Genomic DNA, 27,685 nt, shown 5'->3' on the forward strand with positions numbered 1-27,685 from the left:
TTCGAAAACGTGTCTATGACGGTGAGAAGGTACTTGTTGCCCTTGTTCAATTTATGCACGTTTTTCAAATTGCCGCTGCTCATCTCCACGAGGTCACTTTGCCAGAGGTCGTCGATGCCCTTGGTTACCACAGCCAAACGTTCGTAGTTACGGCGTGCAGGTTTATGCAATTCTTCGACGATGGCTTGCCTAGACATTTTTTTAGAGATTACGTTTCAAGAGAAGCACAAGCGTGATGGGATTCAAAGAGGGTGGCACTTCGCTCGTGTTTTGAATGATCAGCTTATCGCCGGCACTCACGTCGAAAACGGTGAGATCTTCGTCTTCGTGTATTTCATATATGTTGCGCGTTTCGTTCCAACGTGCCAGAGGAATGTTTCCTGCTTTCTGGACACCACGATTCGATATCAAAGTCATGGTGGGAACGCTAGCTTTTCTACCGTGAGACCAGTACGAAAATTCGTTTATCTGAATCGTGCCATCGAGGAGAAACTTGTAGTACGGATGATAAGGATGCAACATGTACAGTTTGTTACCTTCGACGAACGTGGAGATTCTCTGTTGATTGGGTACGCTGTTGATTTCGATGGCTTGCAGAGAATGCAGTTTAGCGAATTTAGTGTCGACGCCGAGCAGATTACTGTGAACTTGTCCGAGTTTATTTTCGATGGGCAGCAAATGCTCGATTATGGTATCCGTTACGACAGAAAACGACGGTTTGATTTTCACTTCCACGTTCAACTGCTTGTAGTTTTCGTTGAGTTCTTGCAACTTGGCGCCGAAAGAAGCCAGCGTCGATTCCTGCGTGGATTCCAGCACTCCGACTTGATCTCTGATGTTGACGACAATGTTCTGAAGGTTCTCGACTTGATTCAATTTCGAGCTCTTCTCGGTAAGATCGTTCACGATGCTTCGCATCTCTGTAAACTGCGTGTGAAGGTCGGCTACGCTCTGCGAAGTGGGCAGCGTCGACACAAGCGAACTAATTTCGTCTCGAATCTGTTCCACGTTCGCCGTTTCAGTTTCTAGTCGTTTCAGCATTCGAGATATGTTTCTTTTCAAAGCGTGCAATTCTTTGGAGGTGGGGAGATTGGCCACTTTACTCTCGAGATCGCTCAATGAACTTTTGATGTCGCTCGAATCGGATAGTGCCGTCACCGCCGTTTTCAATTTTTCCAAATCTTCGCTGGAAGGCACGCTCATCCGTAACGATTCCAAGTCACCCTGTATGTTGTCGAGTACGTGATGAAAATGAGCGAGATTCGTTTTGACGTTCAAATTTTCTAAATATTCGATTTTATGCTGAACCGTGCTCAACGTGTCTTGAATGCTCGTCAACGCTCTCGCTTCAGCGTGAATATTTTTAATTTCTTCGTTGATCAATTCCAAGGACGCCTGAAGCGTAGCGATGGTGGTTTGAATGTGTTCGAAATCTTGATAGGCCTCCAATTGAATTTTTATGTTCGCGACGCTTTTACCGATGACCTGCAGTTCGTCCGACGATGGTAGGTTCGTCATTGTATCTTCCAAAGTCTGCAACTTGGATTTAATTTCTTCCAACGTGCTGGTGAATTCTTCTTGTAATTTGGAAACGACAACATGCAAGCGTTCTGCGTCTATATCGTTCACCACGGTTTGAAGTTCAGAGAAATTCTTTTCTATTGCGGAAGTTCGTTCTTCGATTTCGAGTTTCAATTTTTCCAAATCTTCATTTTTCGATTGAAATTGCTGTAATTTGGCCAAATCATTTTGAAGCGAATCCACGCTCAACTGTATATTTTGAACGCTGTCGTAAGAAGGTACGTCGACATAATTTTTTATCAGCGTCTTCAGTTCGGAATCGATTTTCAGAATGGGGTCGAGACATTGCGTTTGGAGCGTAGCGATTTCCGACTCTAAACTTTTGTTTAAGGTTTCCTGCAAAGCAATCAAATCGGTCCTCAATTTCTTAACTCGAATGTCCAACATGAGAATCTCTTCTACGTGGTCTACACGCTTGGTGTTGCCGAAAATGTCGTTAGGCATTTTTGGTTAACGGTTATTTATAATAGGATAGACGATTCGTAATTCTACGAAGAGAGGAATAAGTTTGTCGTAATCTCCGAGGAGTTCCACGTAAAGATAATCTCCTGCAGAAACATCGTACGTAATGTTAGAAAGCATCTTGTCGTGCTTGATTCGAAAAATGTTCTTGCCGGTAGAAATTTTGATTTCGCCTGCGTTTTCCGGATTCACGGTGATTTGAAGTTTCCCGTCGATCGGAATTTCGTAGAAATGTAAATTGTTATTAAAAACATAAAACATCTTGCCCACATCGTCATTCAGTTTCGTCCAAATGCTGTTGAGGTGAATGATCAACAGACCGTTGAGTTTAGGTAACACGGAAGGTAAGACTTCATGATCTGGTATGGTTTCCATAATGATCTGTTTTTTGAAACCGAACAAATTCATAGGCATGCTGGTTATTTAAGAATACGGTCAAAGTTTTTTGTAATGACAGTCAATGTTTTTTTTGTAATAACTAACAACATGATTTTTTTTTGTTTTGTTTTGTTTTTATGAATCTTCTGTTGAAGATGGGCATATGTTGCAGGTTTTGCTTTCTGCTAAGCGATAGTGTCCCCACGGCAATGTGTGAATACCACACTCGAGGACGCACCTCTTGTCGTCGTTGGGATCCAGCGCAATTTTTCTAACTTTGTTTGTGGTCAACACATGGTCGACGCTCTGGATGCGCTGTTCTTCTCTTAGAACCGACGACCTGGTCTTGAGGCAATCGACAAAGTCCTCGAATGCGAGATGCTCCCGAACCACCTGTCTGCCGACACCCCTGGCCTTCTTGGTAACGCTGCCCTCGGCTTTGATGGCATAGGCCTTGGCGCGAAGACCCGCAAACTCGATAATTACATCACCGTCCTTCTCGTCTTTGAGTTTGCCAGGCACTTTTTTGTTTCGGGGCAAGATGCCGTACTGGTTCGGCTGGGGATAGCCCGAGGTGTCGAAGAGGTTAACCAAAGCTGGTGCCGTGACTATATCCCCGTATGCATCGGCTGAGTGGACGTGGTACACCAAGCTGTCCGTGTCCGTGTAGAGAAGTGAGATGTTGTGGTCGTAGTGTGGACGTAATATGTCGTAGTACGTCTCGAACATGTGGAGCTTGCTCAGATCCAGAACAGTGGCTCCAACGTAGATGGGCTTGTCGAGTTTCACCACACCTTGCTTTATGTGAATCAGAGCCAGCTGCTCATTATAAATGGTCCTTGATTTGAATAATGGGTTTGCTACGAGCCTGCGACATTGTGCTTTGTTTGATATTAGCCTCACATCTACACGAGTCCGTACATTCTCCATGGTTTTCCCGAACACCGCATTGTTCATTAACTTGAAGAAATCGCGATCGAAATCAGAAGTGGCGACTGTGCGATGTTCGGTGTTGAGCTCGATGTATGGCTTCAACCATGGAGAATGCTCGAACATCAAAACTCGATGTACTGTGCGGACGGTAACCCCTTGCTTCATCAACCACCGGAGGTTTTGGTAGTGCAGGACATAACGCTCTTTGGACTCGAAGTCCATGACGAGCTTCTTCTGGTTGGAATCGGGTGGACACTTGAACTCGGGTGCAGGGGGAAGATCGCAGAACAAATCCTGCAGCTTCTCGGAGAACTCAAGGTCCACCTCGGCGAAGAACCCATGTTCCGAATCGTCGAAGCTTTCGATGTCGAAGTTGGAAGGGTCAGCCCACTCGAAGTTTTTAAAGGGGAGTGGCTGCATCATGGAGTGTCCGTAGAGGTTATTGACGTCCGTGTACATGATGTAGCTGGACGGTCGTGAGGGGTCGTAACCGGTGGCCATGTGGTGATTGTTGGCGTGCGAGTGTCGCTGCGACACCTGGACCATTCCACCCCGCACGGCACGTTCCACAAACAGCATCATGTCCACGTCCGAAAGAAGCTCCAGCTCGATCTTCGTCACCAGAAACATGGCTGACCACGCCAGTCCGGGGAGACTGTAGAAGTAGGCGGGGTCCAGCTTGTAGATCTTCATGGCGGTCGCACGGAACGTCTGGAACACGTCGGCGAGGAGCGTCACATCAAGTCTGAGGTAGGCGTCGTGGTAGTCCCCGAGAGTTCGACAGCCCAGCTCGCGCCACATGGACTGGGCGTGGTGATATTCCTCGTCGGTGATGTTCGAGCCTCGCAGCTTGCTGTAGAATTTCGCCTGGGGAGGTAGCGACGTCTCTGCGAACTTGGAAGGGTCTGTGATGTATTCGTAGGGATAGACCCCCTTACGCCTGAAGAGACCTGCGTCCAAGTTCGGAAAGTTTCCGGAGGTAATGAGCATTTGCTCGTCGCTAAGCTTCCCTGCGAGAGCATCGAGGCTGGCCGGGAGGAACCTCAGGGAGTCGAGGAAGCGAAGCTCGACGGTAGAGTGTGATCCTGAGATTCGCACCCACTTGCTCACACTGATGTAACGCTCCTCGTTCTGGGCGAGAACGTTGATTCCCTCGTTGTCGTACCCAAGATGCTTGATCAGGTGGTGGAAGTCGTATCCCGAGCCATTGTGAAAAAACACAGGGATAAATCGCGGGTCCCGGGCCATGAGGTTGCATCCGTTGCACCAAGGACCAACATACCTACCGTTAAAGTGATCGTGGTGTTGGACTTTACGGTTGTTGGCGGTGTACTCCTTGACGCAGACAGGGCAAGCGATGGCCTCGTCGTGTCTACGCTGATCGTCGGGAGACAGTGGGAGCATAGACTTGGGGGTCAACAGTACCTTCCCTATCTCGTTGGCCTCGACAACCATCCTCTCGAGGAAGTGTTTGGCGGCGTCGGGACCACGGTGCACGTAGGGCTCGGGGGCGATGTGCTGGTCACGTCGCACCACAACGTATGCGAAACTGGATGCCTCGTGGAGTTGGTAAGGGGTGGTGGAGGAAACTTCGGGATCGGGATCGCAAGTGGACAGGGGTTTGAGGAAGGCTTCGAAATCCGCGATGATGATAGCGGGGTGCTCCACCATAGCACCGTGCATGTGGAAACGCTCCACGGTGCCAGGTTTGGGCAAGACTGCCACACCAGGCTCGTTGTTACTACAGTAGAACTTGTGGCGAGCGAGCTTCTCGACAGCGATGTTGGGACCTCTGATGTGCTGATAATTCTGCTGTTTTTGATTGTCAAAAGTTGACAAGCACCTGCGACAAACTTCTATGCTACCATCATGCTTGCTTGTTTGGCTCGACACCAACCGGGAGAGCGAACGGATGAGGGTGTAGTGGTGATGGGTCTCGGTCTTGATGAGCAGAAGGTGAATTTCCTGCGCACCATCAACATTTACGTCGCTCACGCGAATAGGGTACACCGCATTTTCGTCAGTGAGACCGTAAACGTTGATAGCCAACCGCGCACGAACCTCAAACTTTCGAATGTCCGAAAGCGCCACCGGGTATTCGATCCCAGCCATCGCATCTTCCAGCTCTGACTCGTAGGGTAGGTAGTGGTTAACTCGGTGTGGTTGGTTTTTCCAGTGGACAGGGTGTAATGCTGCAAGCACCGACCAGACGAAGCACTTGTTATCTTTATTTTGGATGTTCAGGACGGCCTTCTTTGCCGCAATAGTAGGTGGTAAGGGGACGTAGCTGGAGGCGGAGAGAGGCACGAACTTACAAAGTTTGACGCACAGTTCGTGAGGCTCGCCACACAGCGAACCCCCCGAGCCTTTAGCTTGATGTTCCTCTTGTTTTGCCACCAGCTCATCGGCAAACTGGTTGTAGATGACCTCGAGGTTGTCGATATCCGCCAGATGCAGCGTCTTCGCCTTGGTATTGTGGCAGAAGCTGTAAATTTTGTTAGACGGGTTCTTGTATTGGCAACGTAGCGATGCGTAGAATTTGGTGGGGTGCGTAGCCAGTGCATCGCCGAGGATGGAAATGATTTTGGCTTGCACGTTCTCCAAAAAGCTACGCACGTCGCATGAGCCCTCCGAAGTGAGGACAAAGTCCTCTAACAACCGCTCGAAAGCAGAGTGGTCCGCTTTCGCTACAGGCTTGACGCGTTTGGCGGGTGGTGGCGAGTCGGCTTCGGCTTTCCTCTTGGTCGAGCTGGTCGACGGTTGAGCACCAGATGTATTTTTGCTTAGACAAATAAGCTTATGCTTCTTGGCATACGCAATTGTAATGTGTTTATTGCATCCGGAACATAGTTCAGTGGCAGCCAAATGCTTGCCTGGCACGCAGGTGCGACGGTGTCTTGCAAAATTTTGGCTTGATTTGGTTCTCTTGCACACAGGGCAACTTTTCATGGAGCGCATTTTTTTGGGGGGGTATGTTTATTTATATGTGATCTGTTGGTGGTAGAGTGTTTACAAAAAAAATGCCTTACGAGAAAAATTTTGTAGGCTAATTCTAATTAGTGTTAGTTTGAGGGGTTTATTTATATATGGGTGGCGTTGTTTTCCTCAAATATGTGCTTTAATAAACCCTGTAAAAAATTTAAAACGTTGAAATTATCCAAAACGGACGCAGCGTACTACCAGGCCGGGGGATTCGAAGCCGGGACCAAAATATCGACGAGAAGTCACACGGTGCTCTTTCCCATGCGTCTGCTGCCTGGTTTCTTCTCGGACTACAAGGAGGTCATGTGGAAGGGAGGACTGCGCGTTACGTTTCGAAGAGCGGCCAACGACAACGACGTACTGATGCGATACTCTACTTTGGGTCCGGACGGCACCACGCCGATAGCCAACACTTTACCCGAAGCAGCGAAATGCGTCATCCGGAGCATGGAATTGAGAATGCCGGTGGTGGAATACGAAACGAACTACGCCCTCAAGTACAAAGCGGAGATCTTGAAAAGTCCGCAGGTGCCGATTCACTTTCACGGTTACCAGTGCGTGCAGAAGATGGCGTCGGGAAGTCACATGGAATTCGACGTGACGACGCAGTTCAACAACATACAGTTCGACATGCCAGATTTCGTCGTAGTGCTCTTTCAGACCGGGAGGGACAAGAATCAGGAAAAAGATTCCAGCAAGTTCGACGACTGCAAGATCAAGAACGTTTATCTGAAGAATGGACGCAACGAAGTGTTCCCGCGCGAGAATTACAACCTCGACGTGGCCAAAGACGATTACCTCAAACTTTACGAAGCTTACACGGCTTACAAACGCGTGACCGAGGGAAGCGTGGACATGTACTACAACCCCAGCGAATTCAAAATCCGCAGGCCGATGTTCGTCATCAACACATCTAAGAGGAAGAAGGTAGTGGTCAACGATCGAACCAACATCAAGGTCGTCTGCGAGTTCCACGATGCCTTGCCCGAGGATACCCTATGCAGTGTCATCCTGATTGCAGAGAAGTCCTTCGCCTACGACGTGAAGAACGAGAGGGTCACAGAGCAGTTTTAAAAAATAATTGCCACATACTAAAAAAAAATCAACAAAATTATATAAAATACAATGTAAGTTAGTTCGGTGCGCAAATAAAAAAAATAATAATTCACGAAACTCTCTACAGATTCATTGTTGGCGGCTTTGATGGCCCCACGACCATTATATAGAACTTTTTTGGTGTTGGGCACCACGCACCCTGGCGAGGTTATAGGGGCCAGGCCTCCTAAAAACAACAATTATTATTTTGTTTGTTTGCTTGCGTCACAATACACGCGCACGCGTGTGTGTGTGTGTGTGTGTGGCACATCGTTCCCCCCGAGAGAGGTTTACAAAGGTCACGATATACGGAGTTGGAAAATTACGATATGGCGCATTCGCTTATTACTGTTGCCAGCCATAAATCTCTCTCTCTCTTCATCTTACACCAACGTTGGCATCTCTATTTTTTTTAGTTGTAAGTAAATTGCCAACACACACTAGTTAATAATGCCACATATTAGACACACACACGCACACACATACTGCGTTGCCATCCACCCATCTCTCTCTCTTTTACGGCAGTGCCGGCTCTCTTTGTTTAGTATATGCAGGTTGGCAAAAATTGCTTTATGCACTGTAAGGCAAGCCTCAAGCAAATTGCCACCTCCTTGCTTTAGGTTAGGTTAGACCAAAAAAAAATCTTGGTGATTTATTTTCGAGTAAGGAGTTGGCAACGCTGATTTTTACTTGAGAGAGGGGTCAACCGGGTTGATTGCACAAGCAAAGTTGCCACCTCCTTGCTTTAGGTTAGGTTAGACCAAAAAAAAACCTTGGTGATTTATTTTCGAGTGAGGAGTTGGCAACGCTGATTTTTACTTGAGGGTGGTCAACCGGGTTGATTGCACAAGCAAAGTTGCCACCTCCTTGCTTTAGGTTAGGTTAGACCAAAAAAAAACCTTGGTGATTTTTTTTCGAGTGAGGAGTTGGCAACGCTGATTTTTACTTGAGGGCGGTCAACCGGGTTGATTGCACAAGCAAAGTTGCCACCTCCTTGCTTTAGGTTAGGTTAGACCAAAAAAAAACCTTGGTGATTTTTTTTCGAGTGAGGAGTTGGCAACGCTGATTTTTACTTGAGGGTGGTCAACCGGGTTGATTGCACAAGCAAAGTTGCCACCTCCTTGCTTTAGGTTAGGTTAGAGCAAAAAAGGCTGTGGGTAAGCTGTCGGTTGTTTAACTCTTCCCTATCTCTTTTTTTTTCTTGTAAAAGGCTATGGCAAAAGTACCAGTGGGTTGGCAACCTTGCTTTATGCACTGTAACGCAAGCCTCAAGCAAGGTTGTCAGCTCCTTGCTTTAGGCTAGGTTAGACCAAAAAAAAACCTTGGTGATTTTTTCGAGTGAGGAGTTGGCAACACTGCGAGAAAATACCTCAAGCAAGATTGCCAGCTCCTTGCTTTAGGCTAGGTTAAACCCCAAAAAAACCTTGGTGATTTTTTCGAGTAAGGAGCTGGCAACACTGCCAGAAAATGAGGCTCATGCCTTACGAGAAAAATCCATTAAGGCGAGCCTCATTTTCGGTTGGTGAACTGTCTTTTTCTATCTACTACTGATGCAGCAGGTATGCCCAAGTTTTTTTTTTTCAGCACTTGCTTCAGGTTTGAATACTCACTTTTGAATTTCCAATACATCAGCAGATCCTGGTTCAGCAATGTACTGTTTTATTTCCGATTTTGAGTTAGGTTGATCCTCTGAATGAGAGTTTGCAATAATTTTATTACAAAAACTCTACAATAATAACAAATCATAACCAAATTTTCAATAAATCTTACAAAACTAGAATATAAAACTTATTAGAAGGTAAAAACTCTAGTATAATCTGTACCGGTTTAAATATCGGATTTTTGCCGATTCCGATGCCGATGTGTCAATTTCGGCCGATTTTCATACATCTGTAATCGGGTTCAGCACATCCCTACCTAGACGTCATCGTCGGATGAGAACAGAGTTCCAGACAAGTGCACTTTGAGCTGGTGAAAAAGAAAACGTCACTGGGGGCCAAGTCCAGGCTGTATGGAAGTTGGTTCCACACTTCCCGCCTGAATCATTTCGTCCACTCGCACGATATTCATGTCTGTTGTTGCCGAAACTTGGACGTCCACTGTGTGCACTATGGCAGATTTCCTCATCCTCCCTTCCCGAGTCAAATGATCTACACCATTTTGCAACATGTTGTCTACTGAAAACACTCTCACCATACACTTCCATGAGTTGATGATGAATATCCACTGCCGGAACATTCCTCGCCCACAAGAAGCTATGACACTTCGCACTTTCACTGCAAACCAATCCTGCAAGTGTCTCACCATTGCATTGGCTACTACGCCACTGACGGTAAACGTAAAGTTGTCGAAACTTGCCACACGTTGCACCTCCGTGTAAACTATTTCATGCATTCACGGAATGCTTGTTGTAACCTTTTTTTCTGATCCATCCACGTACTAACAACACATGCAGTGCTTCAGTGTGGAATACAGAAAAACAAATGGCAGCTATATGTCAATAAACAGATGGTCAACAGGAAGGACTGCCACGTGTACTTTTTGTCAGCCAGGCAGCCATATTGAATAAGACAGTCAGTTGCCAGCCTGGGATGGAGTAGAAAGGAGTGACAGGGCACTCTGCATTGCCTTCTACCTTCAATTTTCACCATTTTAATTCAGCTTACCTTCCCATGTTTTAATCTTGAACTATTCTTGTCTTAACTCATGGAGAAGCCACATGATGTGGCGAAAGCTTGAGGAACTGAAGAAGTGCATGCCTAAACTGGACTTCAGCTACTTATTGAAATTATGGAAAGTGGTGTAAGTTATGCGTTATCTAAGTTGTTGTTTAATCCTTATTAAAAATATTTTTTTTTTAAAATTACATAACGTAAGTCGCACACATCTTGAAAATGAGTTGTTTAATCCATTTATCCACATGATACTTGTGCAAAATTATGTGCAAATCAAGCATATTCTATGACCTCAAATTACATTCACTGGACTCTGTGATATACTTAAACCCTCCAAAAGTATCAGCCAATATTGGCCATTAAAATCAAGCTTATATACATTCAGATACGTACTGATAAATTTGTTTTATTGTTCAAAATTATGTATCTGTACAATTAATTCTTTGTGTCCATGAACAAATACACAAGGAATTGATGCTTTCAATATAATTAAAACATAATTCCCACAATTGAAGAATATATGGATCAGTGAATTCCTCTGGCATATCTTCTGTAAAGTTACTGTAATATTTCACTAAAGTCAGTTAGATTTTGTGAAAGTGAAGTCAAGTGAAAAATCTAAGAAAACAGAGAAAATTAATTTGAGCTAAAGAACTTATGTAACTTTTATTACAAAAAGAAAAAAATAGACAAAAAGATGAATATTATTAAATACTCACCTCAATTGCTGCACTCTCATTGTCACTCTTCTCATTCTGTAGCTTTTCAACATTCCGTTTCACAAGTTCATTTAGTGACACATTTCGAACTTCCTGGTTCATGTAATCTGATCTACCAGTCCGCACCAATTTAAAACGGATGGCTTCTGTAGAATGATAAAAAGACCGGCATCAACATTTACGTACTTCATGGACAATGATTTCCAATAACTGAGTCAAGTTTCAAAGTATACATACAGTGGAACCTCAATTTTACCTACTTCAGGGGAGCAAGTTGATAAAACAGTAAAATGTGGGAAAATTTTATAATATTTTGCTATGTTGGGATTATCAAGACTGAAAGTATAATGTGGAAAAATGTAAAATCGGGTTTCCACTATTATAACGAAGGAATTGGAAACGAAACTCAAACAAAACAGTTTATTAAAATCCTCTCGTAAAGCTTACTCTATGTCATTGTTTGAACACGTACGTACTCACTTCTGCAAACTTGTTGACTGACTGGCGCTTGCTAGCAGTGAGTGCACCTCCACTGGGAAGTTTCCATCTCTGCTGGGGAGATTCCACCTCACCTTCTGGACATGCCAAGTCCATGATACCAGGATAATTTGGGTGAAATAAATAGCCCAGGAAAATAAGATCACCAAGATATGCCAATGAGATGACAGCAGCGTAATACAGGAAATTCGAGAAAGACATATTTTGTTTGAATGAGAAAATAAGTTTGGGCCAACCTGCCACATCAGAGGAGTTGGTGGATCGTGTGAGAGAGACTTTCCAACTGTGTGACAAAGGGTGCACATGCAGACCACTTATGAGTAGAGCCCGGAACATTATGTCCTATAAAACTGTAAAATATGTATGTAATTATGTCATAAAAATTGAAAAATATGTCAGAAAAAGGTAGAAATATTCCCAATAAATACAAAAATATGCACACCAGTACTTTTGAATTTCTCATAATATGGGATTCAGTATATTCCAGGGAAGATCGACTAGGGTGGGGGTGGAGTATTAAATGAAGCCAGAATCCCGCACAACAACGAGAACATTTTCCCTCAATAATGTTTGCGTGGCTATTAATTGTCGGCGGGATAAAAAAGGGGGGTATTATTGTTCTATTTTTAGTTGGTAAGAAAAGACTGCATCTGCTTTTAAATTCTTCGTTCGTAATTTCCTTATCCTGGCATCGATAATATCAGTTGCGCTAAATATATGAAGAAAAATTATAAAATAACAGAGTATATACAAGACAATTATGAAATTATACAGAAATATGTCTTATTACGAGAAAAATGAAGAAATATGTTGTAAAAATGCGAAATTGGTAAAATATGTCAAAATATGCTTCATCAAGTTGGTCAATTTCGGCTGATTTTCATCAGATATGTAAAGATCTCGCCCCAGTACACGATCCGATGCCAAATAAAAATATATTTTATAACATAAAGTACCGAGCCCTACTTATGAGATGTGTACAAAGCACTGCAGTGTTTCTCTTTCAACTGCTGCATGATTCATAACATGTAACAGAACTGTTTATTACAGATTTTGAACAATCTTTCATATACTTTATAATTACCCTATACTAGAGTGATGCAGGAAGAGGATTTAACTCAAGCACCAAATAGTTCGCTCGGACAACGCAAGATATCGTACAAAAGAGCTTCTTCGCATGAGCGAATAAAGCCTGAACAGGCGAAACGAGCAGTATGCACTTGAAGCCCAGTAGTACACGTATAACTGTAATTTATGTGTCGCAGTGGGCCCTCAAATATGGATCGTGAAGTGAAAGATGCAGTGAAATTGAAACATAAGTGAACATAGTCATCATCTTCATGTTATAATGTAGTTCTAGTCTGTCTTACCAATTACTATGCACGTGCACTCTGGGACAGCACTGCTGGCACACAGCGTAACTGTTACAAAATTACTTTTTTAACTTTTGGTTTTTAATTATTTCTTCTGTGTTGCCTCAACAGATCAACCTGCAAGCCTCCAAGGTTCGTTCTTTTCCAATCTGGAGCCATCAACATCCTCTAGTGGGATGTTGACAAAACATCTGCGACAGCAATGCCACCAAGGGCACGAAAAATCAAGAGGCGACCTTGAATGATCCAATGGGAGGACACGCTATGTGAAGGGAAATGTTGTTGTAAAATCGGTAAGGGATGAAAGAAACCCAGCAAAAGCCCGAGTGCCATCGGATCAGTCTGTTGATGTCCACAATGTTGCGAACTGCATCATTAAGTGTCCAAGTGTTCTGTATACTGTCAGCAATGTAGCACATCCACCAAGCTAGTTAAAATTTACATTCATAAATAAACTGTAAAGTTTCAAAACACAGGAGAAACACAAAAATATGATTGCTGACATACAGAGGATATATTCTATGTGAAGATAAACGTATCCGAGTGTTCGGTCTATTAAGACAGCTAACATATCCATGGACATATCTGCCAAATAGAGTTGGTAAAACTCGCTGGCCGCTGTCACACTTTTTTCATGCGCTTTGCGAGGTGAAAAGTTACTGTTTTTTCAGACGGGTGAATTTCTATTTGTTTGCTTCAAAAACTTTAGTGTTGGCATTGTTTACTATTTACTATTAAAAGAACTACGTGCTTCCAAAGTGGATTTGTGAATATTGCAATGTGTGAAAATCTTGAAAAATTATTTCAATCATCCGCGATCATCTGTTGCATTAAATACGTTTGACAACAGACCAATTGAAATTCGAAAAAATGAACAATAGCGTCAGGACATTCATCTTTTCCCTTAGAGACGTTAAGGAAACAGTATCAGGTAGAGTGCTTGTTTTTTTAGTATAATGTACTGTGTAGAAGCAATGAATTCTTGGTTTTCTTAATTTTTCGGGATCTGCTTCCCCAACGGAAATCGTCACCGCACGCCACTGCCAATTACGTACCAGTAATATATGAAAATGAAATAGATGATTGTGGGCTGAAACTACCAAGATGGATATTTTACATGTGTGTCTATGATTATTGTCACATTAAAATGATATTCCATTCTATACCTGTCGGCCCCTGTGGCAGAGTGGTTAGCACATTGCGCTACAATGCCAGGTGTCCCGGGTTCGAATCCTGGTCTGGGCATGGAGCTTAGTGTGAGTGTCCATTAATCAATTTCATCATATCACTCATCCCCATCTTCGCAAAAAGCAAAGTAAAATAAAGCAAATCAATCCATTCTATGCCGAGGGTGGGAGACTCAAACACTTTGATGTCAGAAGGAATTAAAAGTTCAGACACGCAAAACAATATTGAATTCGGTTACACAATTCAGGACTACTGCATCCATTGTCATTAAGAGGCCTCCTGGTCTCCATTCCTACGGATGTCAAAATGTTGTCAAAAAAACATTCTGCATTACAGTAGCATTGTTTTAAATAACGTTTCCACAGCAAATGCTTGATGCTCTTCCGACCAATGCTGCATGATGACTCAAGGCTTTAAAAAGCTCTACTCAGGGATGTGTTTCACGATGCCACCTACAAAGATGTCGGTATGGTGCCAAATTTAAATAGTCTAATTGTTTCTTGCCCACCCTGTAGTATGCGAGAGAACCAGGTTTGAGTCCTGGTCATTTCTGCATTTTGGTAAAGTTTCTACAATTGAAAGGTTATTATTATATTCATAGAGTGATACATACTGTCCAGTGTAGCTCGGACTCGAAGCAATCTCACCACAAGCTCATCGACAGCTGCGTTGGAAGGAGCACACAACAAAATCCTCGGAGTATTTTCTCTGTTGCCATGCTTCTGGTACGTGTTCTGCCCATAGAGGAGTTGCATGATCAAAGCTACGATCACATGCGATTTTCCAGTACCTGGAAAGAGAAGAGAATGTAAAGGCATACATAGAGGAATGCATATTTCGTTTTTGACTAAAACATGAATGTCCAATGGTAACACTGTTAAGCCTTGTTTCCTTGTTTAATAAAACAATCAAACACTGGCCAAGGCAAAATTTATTGCATAAAAAAATACACTACAGGAAATGTCTCGGATAAGAACTGGCGCCTTCATGTTGAATTATGTGTTCGGTTACATTTTTTTGGGTCACCCTGTATAAGATGATGGTTGGATCTTTACATCAATTTATTGTGAATCTTTGTCTGAAGAAGACCCTGTTAGATGGTGGAAACGTTACGCTTATAGCATGGTGGATAAAAATAATTTTTGTTGATTTTTTTTAAAAACATGCTTGAAATTGCTTGCATGGTTTTTGGCACCATGCACATAAATATATGTTTTTTATAGAAAGGCTTTTTCTAGCAAATGGCCCTGTAAAATATTTGAACAGTTTGATTAAAGCAAATAAAAAATATACGTAAACATACCTTTATTCTGTTTCTGATACTGTAACTACTATGGAAATGTTTGTTGAGTTTGTTAATGAAACTAATAATAATTTCAGTAACTTTCTTCCAGTGAAACTAAAACATTCTGAATGTACTCTATAATTGTAACTTAAAATATTAAGTTAAATATTCTTAGTCTTTGTAACTGAATTTTGGAGATTTTTTTAATGATAGTGAGAAAAATATCAACTGCCATTTACAGTTTAATGATATTGACACGATTTATGGTTTAACATGATTAATATACTGTATATTTTTCTACCAAAATGTTTGCTTTTTTCCCCCCTAAAATTATTGAATTTTAAATCAAGAGAAATCCTGTTTACATTTCCTTTCGTATGAGCTTCACACAATCAGTACATATATATTTTATTTCCTTTATTTATATATATCTTAGAGCCTAATAAACAACATTAAATGATTACGACAGTAATGTACTTTCCCCAAAAGTGTTTTGATATCTACAAAATACTTATGTACACTTCTCCAAATGTTACCTGACCACCATGAAAGATTTCTAAATCTAGAGATCGTTAATTTGGCAACATAGCTCTTGCCAACTTTACTGCACGTCTCTCTACTAGGCAACAAACACAGTGGTGAAAGATTTAAACTATATTCGCCCAACATATTAAGACGGACGAGAACAAGGTGAAAAACTCAAGTATGAGGAATTATTTAAGAGAATACTTGCGATTCGGCAGATAAACCATTGCGAGGTTGGAAACACTGCACTCACTCATGGTGTGCCCGGAGGAAATCAGTGTCAAGTTTGAACACAAAAAGGCATAATTACGAATAGTTTATGCAAATCAAATATACCACCACCTTGCAAAATACTGTGCAATGAGCAAAAATTAATAATTCTCGCAATTTGCAGCGAAAATGTGTTCATCGCATAGAAAAGTGGTAGCTTGCGCAATCATCAACATGTTTCACGGCATTTGCTACAAGCGATGTTGTAGAGTATTGGTAAAGTACTCGCATCAGATATTTTTTTTTCCTAGGAATTAAGGGTCGCAGGTTCAGATCCAAAACTCCATTTTTTTGTAAGTATGGCATTTAGATACATTAAGTGTGGAGTTTAGTAATGAAGTTGAATAATCTTGTTTCAGAATGTTCGCAAAAAATAATTCGGTGTGGAACTCGACAACAGCAGTTCAATATATTTGTTTTTCTCGTATTCACTATTAGTTATGCGAAACGTCCGGGGAATTACTCATGGATGTGAAGTATAGCGTTCATGTGTTCAGAAGTTCAATACTGAAAAATGTTGGAGAATGAAGAGAGGCCAAGCACAGGCCTTTTCGATCCCACAAGTGGGAAAAGTGAAATGTACATATATTGATTGAGAGATAGGGAGGGAGAAAGACTCTATAGCAGTTGGGTATTCACAATTTCATTTTGCGTGAATTGAGAAATACAGATATGGGATGTTGTTAAACTAAAAGACCTAAATAGTGTACTGTCATTTTTCAAACTATATCTTGTATGCTAGAGGCATCTGTGGTGTAGTGGTATCGTGCTCGACGTGTGTGACAGGGGTCGTAAGATCGATTCCCAACTACGGCAGAAACTTTTTCAGAAGGCGAAAAGCGTTTCACGAAATATTTCTTCAGATTCATGGAAGTAAAAATAACGTTGATTTCTTCCAAGGGTTGGAAACCTTAAATTTCAGACAGCTAGCTAAATTGAAGCAGACAATCAGATACAACGTGACAGGTGTGGAAACCAGATAGGAAGCATAGCTTAGTCATTGCCAGGGCTCGGAAGTTGATGATCTGTAGAATAACCTTACAATAATTTAAAAAAATAGATTTTCTCGCTGAAAATGAAAGCTTGATTTCTTTAATAAATTAACAGAGTCATTGAATAATTCGATAAACCCCACTGTTTGGTGGTTTAAACTACTAACTACTGAAGCAAAGGGATAAAAGCATTTAGTGCTAATTTAGTTTTCTTTATTTTAACTTCAAGGTTACATAACATGCAATGCAAATTTTTTTTGCATAAACCATTCACCTCCTTTGAGAATGGATCTTCCAAGATACAGACGACAGCAGCAACTGAAAATAGATTTGTGTTTGGCGTACATAAGATTATATCTTTTTTAATATTGTGACAAATTTTATTTTAAAAGCACAGATTAAAGGGAAAACAGATGGTAGCAAAGGAACCTCGAAGTAGGGTTCACACAAAGTATTTGATGTTTGCTGTAGAAAAAATAAATTTACCACAAATATTTTTTTAATACATTTCCAAAAATTTCTCTTGACAATAATTGTTGTGCGTTTTCATTGACCATACATTCGTTTAAAGGCAAACTTGCTAAAAGGACTATGTCAGGAAATTTAAATCTATAAGTTATGCTAGCAAATGCATTTAAAATTCACAAAACATCAAGGAGAAAAATAACCCTTAAAATTAAGAAAAATGTAACAAGGAAGGCAACAAATACTGAAAATGACCTTAAAGCCAAAAAAACGCAAAAAAAAAATAATGTTTTCTGGTTCTAGCTGAAGGGAAACTGACTGATATCAGTTTAGCATTGTTTTGAAGGCTCAGAAAAGATGATGATTCATCATCAACTTCCAAGCCCTAGTAAGCACATTCATTGTTTGACCAAATACTTTATCTCTGAATACCACAACAAATTGATGAAAGTTCCTATTGTTTAACAAAGAATAATAAAAAGAAATACTTAGAGTGAATGGTAATAATAATAATGAAGGATTAATGAAGGATATGTTGTGTAAATTTGTTTCAAAATAATTGCGTACTTTTCACATGCAGCATCCCTAGATTGAGTGGAAAGTTAGTGCTTTAAAATAAATCTCATCTCTGAATTGTATACCTTATTGCTAGAAAGAAAAAAACAAATAATTGAGCTGCTGGAAACATCTGTCGAATTCCACACCAAATTATTTTTTGCGAACATTCTGAAACAAAATTATTCAACTTAATTACTAAACTCCATACTCAATGTATCTGAATGACAAAAAAAAAAATAATAATAATAATTTTAATTTTGGAAAGTTTTGGATTTGAACCCACGACCCTTAATTCCTAGGAAAAAAGGATATCTGTGACGCTAGTACTTTACCAATACTCTACAACATCGCTTGTAGCAAATACCTTGAAACGTGTTGATGATTGCGCAAGCTACCACTTTTCTATGTGACGAACACTTTTTCGCTGCAAATTGCTAGAATTATAAATTTTCGCTCATTGCACAGTACTTTGATCCAGGAACTTTTCTAACGGTGGAAGCGGCCCCGGCGCCAACCCAGCGTCGAATAACATGGGTACCTGGGGGAAACCCTGGGGGGGTAAAGGCGGTCAGGGGCGTGATGCTGATCACATCACCCCCACTCACGACCGGATCAAGAAAGTGTGGGGCGTTACCCCCACACCCCCTATACGCCTTCATGGCAAGGTGCTATGCACAGGGGAACACTTTACCTTTTTTCACAGTACTTTGAACGGTGCTGGTATATTTGATTTGCATAAACTACTCGTAATTATGCCTTTTGGTGTTCAAACTTAACAGCGACTTGCTCCAGGTGCACCATGAGCGAGTGCAGTGTTTCCAACCTCACAACAGTTTCTCTGATTCCAATTTTAAAATGCCGAATGGCAAGTATTCTCTTAAATTATTCCTCATACTTGAGTTTTCCATCTTAATATGTTGGGCGAATATAGTTTCTGACCATGTTATAAACAATAATGTAAATCTTTCACCACAGTGTTTGTCACCTAGTAGAGCAGCCTGTAGTACACTCTGTTGGTCCTCAAAAGCCATGTTGACAAATTAACGATTTCTGGACAGAAATCTCTTTCAGGGCAGCCAGGTAACTTTTGGAGAAGTGTACATTATTCTATAAATTATTTATTTAGTGTGATTTAAATCAGTGATTTTTTTATACAATAAATTTTGCGTTGGTCAGCATTTGAGTGTTTCAAAAAACAAGAAATGTGACACAACACACTGTAAGGTTCATTTTAAATGTTTTATTTATTTATTTATTGAGAGAATTTCAGATACAGCACAGTTGGCCATTTTACACTGAAATTGTCAACAATGAAAATGTAAAAATAATAATAACAATAAGCAAAACATATTTAAAAAACAATAGTGACAAAATAACACAAAAGTGAGTACCAAATTAACAAAAAATAAGTAAAAGATGGCACTATTTGATATTATTTACAAACATTTCTTCTAAAAGATGACCGAAAGGCAAACTCTGAGGAAAATATATCGATTCTTGATGATAGATCATTGTATTGTGTGGAAACTGTAAAAGATAGATCTTTTTTGAATTTCAAGTCTAGGTTTTTCTGTATAAAATAATCTTGTATTGTGAGTTGAGCGCATAGGTACTCTAAAGTGGAATTCCTCAAGAAGTGTGTTGCAGCAGATTTTGCCATTCACAATTTTGTATAAATAACTGAAATCATTCTGCAAACGTCGCTGATAAGCAGTTTGTAAGTTTAGAAAAGACAAGAGATGCGGAGGTGAAAAATTTCGTAATGAGGGAACCCTGTATCGAACTATAGTTAGGAAGAAGTGAAAGACTGAATCGATTCTAGAGAGATGAGTGGGACATGCCATGGACCAGACAAGAGAGCAGTATTCTATTATTGGGGAAATGAATGATTTGAAGTACAAGGTGATGGCTGAGATGTCACTAATTTCAGTGAAACGGTACAGTAAACCTAAGAGACGCATGGCCTTTTTAGTGGTGCCTAAAATTTGTTCCTCAAAAAAAGCTTTTGGTCGAAAACAATGCCTAGGTCTTTGTGAGAGGATACTGCTTTGATGTTATTGCCAGAGATGGAGTAAGATGACTTTAACAGGTTCTTCTTGAGAGAGATGGTGAGAGGAAAGACACCTTTCGAGAAACATCTGTTCAGGAGAGTGCAAAGGTGATAGCACAGGGATTGTAATGTCTTCCTGAGGAACACGGTGTTGATATCATCCAGTCCTAGAGCACGGCGAGCAGAAAGAGACGACAATAGATTTTCCACATCATCGGGAGTAGTGGCAAGCGTCATTAGAGAGGATGAACAGACAGGCCTTACGTTTGGCAACACTGCAAGGGAGGACGGCGGGCAGAAGTTACCATGGAAATAAGCGTTGAAGAGTTCTGCCCTTCGGTCACCCATTGCACTTTCACTAACGTATGGTGAAAAAAATTTGCACAAAAAGAAAACGCTGTGGTCAAGGGCAAAAACGCACAGATGTATTTCGGGTGCTGGTTGGTACACAAGGGTGGTATCTGAACATCAATGAACAAACACATTCACACCGAGTCTGCTGGCCTTGCGACAATTTTGGGGCACTTTCTGCATAGATGGAGCAAATGTTGATGGATCAACATCGCGCAAGCATCTGCGGATCCGTTGGATGAGGGTTGCAACGGTTCGTGGTTGATAATTATTGACATACACCATCCACTTTAAATTTGCCCAGAAATCTTCAATGGGCCGCAGTTGGGGAACATTAGGGGGATTCTGTTCTTTGGATATGTAAGGGATACCTAAGTGCTCCATGGCCGCAAGACTTTGTGCAGCGTAATGGCAGCTGGCTAAATCTGGCCGAAAAACAACATTGTCCCCCCGATGGTATTCATTGATAAACTGCTTCACTTTAGGCAAATAGAACTTTACATACCGGTCGGCGTTGAGTGCAAGGCCAGCCTTGAAAACCTGAGGTTTCGACAGTCCTTTCTCACTCATGGCAAGCCATAGCAACACCTTCTGTGGGAATTTGGTTTTGGCAGCAAAACGCACTGGATCGGGCACGGCAGCAGTTCCAGGATCATAGTAGGTTTTCGGCTGCCACTCATTGCCATCTAGGGTGAAATAAGTCTCATCGTCCATGATACAAATCACGTCATTTGTTGCAGTGAACGTTTTGTCACAAGGGTTCGTAAACGCTGTTTCTGGACAACAACTTGTTGCTCCGTCACTTTTGGCATAGTTTTTCGTTTATATCTCCGTATCCCCATCTTCTGTAATGCTTTCTTCACTGTGTTTTTATCACACTGAAACCTCCTACCAAGCTCACGGTAGGATTTTGCCACCTTACCTGCAGTAACACGTTGCAGTTGTTGCAACACTCTGGGTTCATTTAACTTCGACTTCCGTCCACTGCCCGGCTTTCTTTCCACATTGATTCCCTTCTCCAATTGTGACACAATATTATAAACCGTATGACGGGAAAATCCTACATGTTGAAAATGTTTCACAAGCTCGGACTTTCGAACATCACGATTCTCTGTCCAATATTGCACGATCATTTTCCGACGGTCGTCTTCTTTCAGCTCCATACTGACTTGTTTTTACACCAACCTTCTCTTGCTCTTCACACTACATAACTGGTAGACGTACAATCCAACACAGCTCAAATGGTGTGTCAGTGTTCAATATTGCCAGTTCCGCAGGGTTGCAAACTTTGTGCAATTTTTTTTCACCATACGTTAGCATATGTAATGTCAGCTGGAATTCTACAGTTATTTTTTCTTGAGTTTATTAAATTAAAAAACTTTTTGGATTTTCCGGGATTGTTGCAGATATATGTATGTGTTCCTTGTATTTTTTCTGAAGAAGATACTTTGAGTGCCGTCACAGAGCAGTATAACGGTACCATAATGTGTACCTTTTTAAAATATAAATAAAATAATGCAATCAGGTAAAATCTACGATTCGAGTTCGTATTTGTTGTTTATATTTGCCCAAAATTAAATTTACATTATTCTGGCTTTGTTTGAATTGAAGTACATATCTAAACTTCAAGCATTCAAAAATATTTAAAAACTCATCGAAGTAATTTGGTCCATGATAGATCGGGAATGTACTTACAGTAGATTTCCAAGTAATGCAAAAATGCAGGTTTTACTTGATTATTCATAGGTATATGGGTACGTACATGTACTTCATACGGATTACCAACCCATACAAGCAAATTGAAATGTGTTATGGTGGAATTTCGACTAAAAAATTAAGATTTGATACAACAAGCACCTTAAATAGTAATCCTAAAGTGATAAAGTTGTTAAAGATTGCCAACTCTCATAGAGGGAAAAATCTAAGATATGCGTGAAAAACCTTTTTCCCACAAAAATTATAGAACTTTTATTTATCTTTAATAATTAAAAAGAAATACAAAACACGTAATAGAGTATTGCAATATCCGTTTTATTGTACTAACTTCATTTTACAATCATATTCATGTATTAACATTGTACAATTTTATACTTATTACTTAAGAAATATTAACAAGTTGATATGCTGTGCATATAGCTGTAACAGTGTGAATTTGGATACACTGATCATCTAAAAGATCGCAGACTCTGAGTAAGGAGTCGTAAATTTTTGGTATAAGACTAAAATTGGTCTTTTATTTTTAAAAAACGGGATGAATCCGTGAAAACTTTGAAATATTTTGCAAAAGAATTCATACATTTCATACATATCTTAAGATTTGGCATGCATACGTCGAAATGTGAAAAAACACGAAAATAGTGACTCGTCATGAGGATGGTGTTCGTCGGCCATTTTGGGTCGCAGGACTTGAAGATAAGTATGGATAACTTGACAGGAGTATAATATACTTGCTAATTGCACATTGGACAATTGTGTTATCAAGATTTGACACATTCGGAACACGAATATGATAATTATTGAAATACTAAAAAATGCAATTTTGTCCAAAGATGGATTTCTGTATCCTTGATTTCTGTAGAAACGTGCCATCTTGTACTTTGTAAAATTCGAGATACAAATTGATTATTTTTATGCATAAGCATGTAATGCGTAAACTAAAAATGTAATTTTCACTCATGTTCATGTATTTAATACATTGATGAATACAAGATAGAAAAATCGCTTCCACTTGAAACATGGGGAAAAAATTCAGATGCTCTTGAACAGTCGGGTTTTTATTAGTAGTAGTGCCCCTTCCGACGATATTGAATCAAATGCACGCCTGGTGCGAAACTGTCACTCTTCACCTTAATTCTTTCATCCTGGATGTGCTTTGCCTATCTATATTTTAGTTAAATACCAATGAACATACACAAGAAGTTTCTTACCTGGTGGACCTTGAATTAGGGAGATTTTATGCTGTGACTTCAGGCAAGCTTCTGTAGTCTGAAGCACTGCTTTCTTCTGGGCTTCATTCAAAGGTTCCTGAAAGAATCAATCATACCATAATTTATTGCAAGTACACAAAACAAGAACATATCTCTCTATTTATATAATGTTTGTTATCATATGTTACTTTTCTACCTCTTTGGTGTTAATGAATAGTGAAAAGTTCATTCTTGATGTCTTCAGTTTCATTAAATTTTGAAGATGGTGGCTTACCTCATTTGTGAAAATGAACTTCACGGTGGGTATATGTTGTCGTTTTCATTATTAATTTCTTCCAGTGTTCTGCGATGAACGAAGCCTCCCAGACATTCGAATCTATGTCTCCTACCACTCTTCTTAATCATATGCTTCTCCTTGATGATGTGAGTTGACAAACACGTTCTTGGTTTAAATTTTTAATGTTCAAACTGTGATCATGCCATCTTATTGACATTTTTCTTGATATTTATCCTACATAATCTTTTGAACATGATCAACTTGTATATTCCTGTGGAATCTACATTAAAAACTTAAGCCAAAGAACAGGTTTCTCAGTTCACATCATTGAGGAGAAGCATATAATTAAAAAGAGAAGGGTTTTAAAAAGAGTGATGGGAGACATAGATTTGAATGTCTGGGAAGATGCTCACTGCAGAAAATACTGGAAGAAATTAAATACTGAGTAGATGCCAGTTTTTAAAGGGGAATAATTGCCTCTAAAAAGGAACAAAAAAAAAAATTGAAAATTATTGCCAAAAAAAGAGGGAAAAAGGACTATAGTTTTTTTGCACTCCCTCTCTTCATATATGAATGGTATATTTTGTGCTTTCATTTAAAATAGTATCTTTAGTGGAGTGCAAAAACAAACTATAGTCCTTTCTCATTTCCTTTTTTTGAAGGTAAAGTACAGCAAATAATCTTACCATTTGTTTTGATGAAATCTTCCTTGAAACAGCTTACCGCGTTCCATAGCTTGCTGCCACTTGTACCTGGCTTCGACATTTCACAGACACTCAATACTGTCGTCACTGTTGTCACAAATTACAATAAAAGACTAAATCTAGCAGGTGCCGCTTACAATGCGATTGTTGCTGCGTAAGCCCAGATCGCATTGTTTCAACAATCGCTGCAACGTACTCCCAACACTCATGGAGGGAAGGTTAGGTAGAAGGTGTTTGTTCTTTAAATTCCTCTAAGATGTACCAAATAGACAATTGTTGAAGTTTTGTTCAGGGAAAAAACAGTCATACAAAATATTTGATATCTTGTCAATAAAGGGACCAAGGAAATGTATTTTTAAAAGGGGGGAAGGAATGTAGGCTGAAAAACTAGTCAATAAAGGGAACAGAAAGGATAATGTTTTAATAAAGGGAAAAAAAGGTAATGTGAGCTGAAAAGGGGAAAAAAGAGAAGTCAAAACCATGTAATCTTGTTGGTGAAAGATAATTATCAACACAGTTGTTATTTATTACATGATCCCTGTTGAAAAATAAAAAAAGACTTCCCTTTCAAATCTGTCTCCAATAATGAGAATGGAAGCATACTGCTGGATAAAAAATTATGGATACTCCAGTTTGGACTCCAAATTAAAAATTAACCGGTAGACATACATAAAAAAAGAGTTACATCAAAATTTAGCTTATTCAATTCTCTGTTAATCTAAGATAACCAATTCTTTTTTCGAGTATGCTTTCTATGTTTTATCATTGTGACAACAAAAAAAAGTGCTTCCTTTTTTTCTTTGGCAAATATTCATTCTCTCTGAAATTCTATAAATACGAAACAGGTGGTCCGATCATGAAAAAAATTTAATAAGGTCGAAGCAGAAAGGTTTTAAACACATTTCTGATTTTCTCAGATTTTTAAAATTTGTCAAAAAACCATTCTTATCAATTTTGTGAAACAAAATACTTTATCTTAGTATTGGGTAGTCCTACAAATACAATATTTGTATTTTGAAACTCTTTGCATCTGTTTTAAAATCCATTATCATTGTCAATTCACATTGCAAAAACAATTGTATACAGATATTTATTCAATGAAGTAAAGATGTACATGGAATGTGTCAACACTGCATGCACTGACTCGAGGTGACAGCCTGCAGTTTCCACGGTTCAATGGACATCACTAGGTGCTGTGATGACACATTCCACGTACACCTTTACTCCGTTGACGAAAAATCTGTACAAAATCGGTTTCGCAATGTGAATTAACAATGATAATGGATTTAAAAAAAAAAAATACAAAGAGCTTCAATGGGTTTGTCAGCTCACATCATCGAGGAGAAACATATAATTAAAAACAGTGACACGACACACAGGTTTGAATGTCTGGGAGGCTTCATTCATCGCAGAAGCACACTGGAAGAAATTAAATAATGAGAATGGCAACATACAGCCACTATGGAGTCTCTTTTTTTCACAAGTGGGGGATGGGCACAATCTTTAAAATTTAATGTAATAGAAGACATCATGAATCTCTGAAAAACAGAGGATGATTTTTAGTTGTCTGATGATATTTGGGATCTATAATTAAAAAGTTATAAAAATCTTCATTTAAAATACATAGTAATTAAATAATAATAAAAACAGATTGCTTGATTCACAGTTAAGTTCTATGTTACAACAATGTAAAATTGACAAGATCCATTGTATAACTGCTTCTATTTGTTAAATTTATCGCATTGTTATAACTGCATCTTTAATCAAACTAAAAATAAATGTTTGATGAATATCTGTTTCCAAAACGTCACAAAAACTGTTTTTATGCTTGCAACAGCCGTAAACTACAGGAGAAATAATTCTAAAATGCAAGCAATGCGTATATACAAGGAAAAAATAATACTGTACATAAGGATGATTTTTAAATCCAAACACCTGTATTCAAATAGCAAAGTTTTCTGTACTTACCTTGAAGAATATGGTACTATCTACTGGAGTTAGCACCCGATACGTATTTATTGTTGGGTTGAGTACATCTTCGCACAGTGGGGAGTAAGCTAACTGCTTCAAGGCTTGAAATGAGCGCAGTTCCGATCGGATGTACGAGACAACCTGTGTAAAGTTGCAAAAAGGATTTATCAATAAAGCTTATTTTATGTACAAGCTACAAGTCAGCTGCATGATTTTCCAGTTTGTTTGTTTTCCTTTTTTACACCATATTTAAATACATCTTGTATAACATATTAACCACCGGAAATATCAACGTAGCAAAACAATCCTAAACCAACGGATTTAGACATGGCAATCTTAGTAAAATCAATCCAATCTTTCCCCAAATTTCCTGCAGGTAGGACTCTACAACATCAGTTTGTCAATATCATGTGAATATTGATATCAAGTCAACAAATCAAATATAAAAAATACTGACATCAATATCGATAAAAGGGCCTCCCTGATGGTGCGTGGTTGTGCCGTCGCCTTGTAATCAAGGGGTCCCGGGTTCGATACCCGGTTGAGGTACATGGCACAGTAGTTCGGATCCCACTTTAAACCGTAGGTCCAGTCCCGATTAGCCTTACTGTGCATAAAGTGGACTTAAAACACCAACTCAAAGAAACAAACAAACAAATATCGATAAAAGTAAATATCTTTCAATATGATGTTTGAATTGTAATTTTAACATGTCCCCTGCCAGGGTGATTTCATCAATTCCTTCCTCCTGCGCCAAAGTGATTATTGAACTTTATTTTGCAAATTTCAGTTTCTTTCCTGTAAAACATAACAGCCAAAACACCTTTATGTGTACGCGACTCCCTACGTCTTGTCGGTCATGCCTTACATGCATCATTGTTATACTCGTGACCGACGACACCCTCGGAACAGCAAAGTGAAAGCCACATAATGACCAACATGGATTGATTGGTGTGTGTCAGTTTCAGTCATTATGACCGACATGGCAGGGAATGTGTTAACTACGAAAATCGTGTTGCCCATTGAATTAACCACTCTAGGACCATCATAAAAATCAAGTACAATTCCCGGTTTTCAAGGAATTCACAAAAATTCAAGGCCACAAACACACACATTTAAAATATATATAATTTAAGGTGCAGAGTTTACAGTTACCATTTCACATATTCAGATTCGAAATACATTTACAAACACAAGTCACAAACGTTACGGGTTACACTAATTTTTTAAAATAATAATAATAATAATGTTAATTGTATAAGAAATTAAAACTCAAATTGACCTAATGAACTTCAAGATATCTTACTTTGCAATAATTTTCAGTCGAATAAGTACATTGTTCTGCAAAGGATGCTAACAAAGTAAAGGAATTTAGAGAATTCTGTTTCATTTTCCACGCAGTGTCCTTTTCTTTTTCTTCCTCAAT

The 27,685-nt window shown here is 39.8% G+C and overlaps 1 protein-coding gene across 3 annotated transcripts in view; it reads right to left on the reverse strand.

Annotated features, from left to right (window-relative positions):
- The window catches only part of Setx (probable helicase senataxin), a 143,167-nt gene that overhangs the window by 55,134 nt on the left and 60,348 nt on the right, over window positions 1-27,685 (reverse strand). For all 3 annotated transcript variants that reach the window (XM_083144152.1, XM_083144150.1, XM_083144151.1), the window contains exons 10-13: window positions 26,257-26,400; window positions 23,308-23,404; window positions 14,498-14,674; window positions 10,826-10,971 (exon numbers count right to left, since the gene is read on the reverse strand). In XM_083144152.1, the coding sequence (XP_083000278.1) occupies window positions 10,826-10,971; window positions 14,498-14,674; window positions 23,308-23,404; window positions 26,257-26,400 (564 nt within the window). The remainder of the gene's footprint in view (window positions 1-10,825; window positions 10,972-14,497; window positions 14,675-23,307; window positions 23,405-26,256; window positions 26,401-27,685) is intronic.

Source organism: Lepisma saccharinum, chromosome 22, assembly GCF_977018435.1.
Source record: "Lepisma saccharinum chromosome 22, izLepSacc3.1, whole genome shotgun sequence".
NCBI lineage: Eukaryota > Metazoa > Arthropoda > Insecta > Zygentoma > Lepismatidae > Lepisma > Lepisma saccharinum.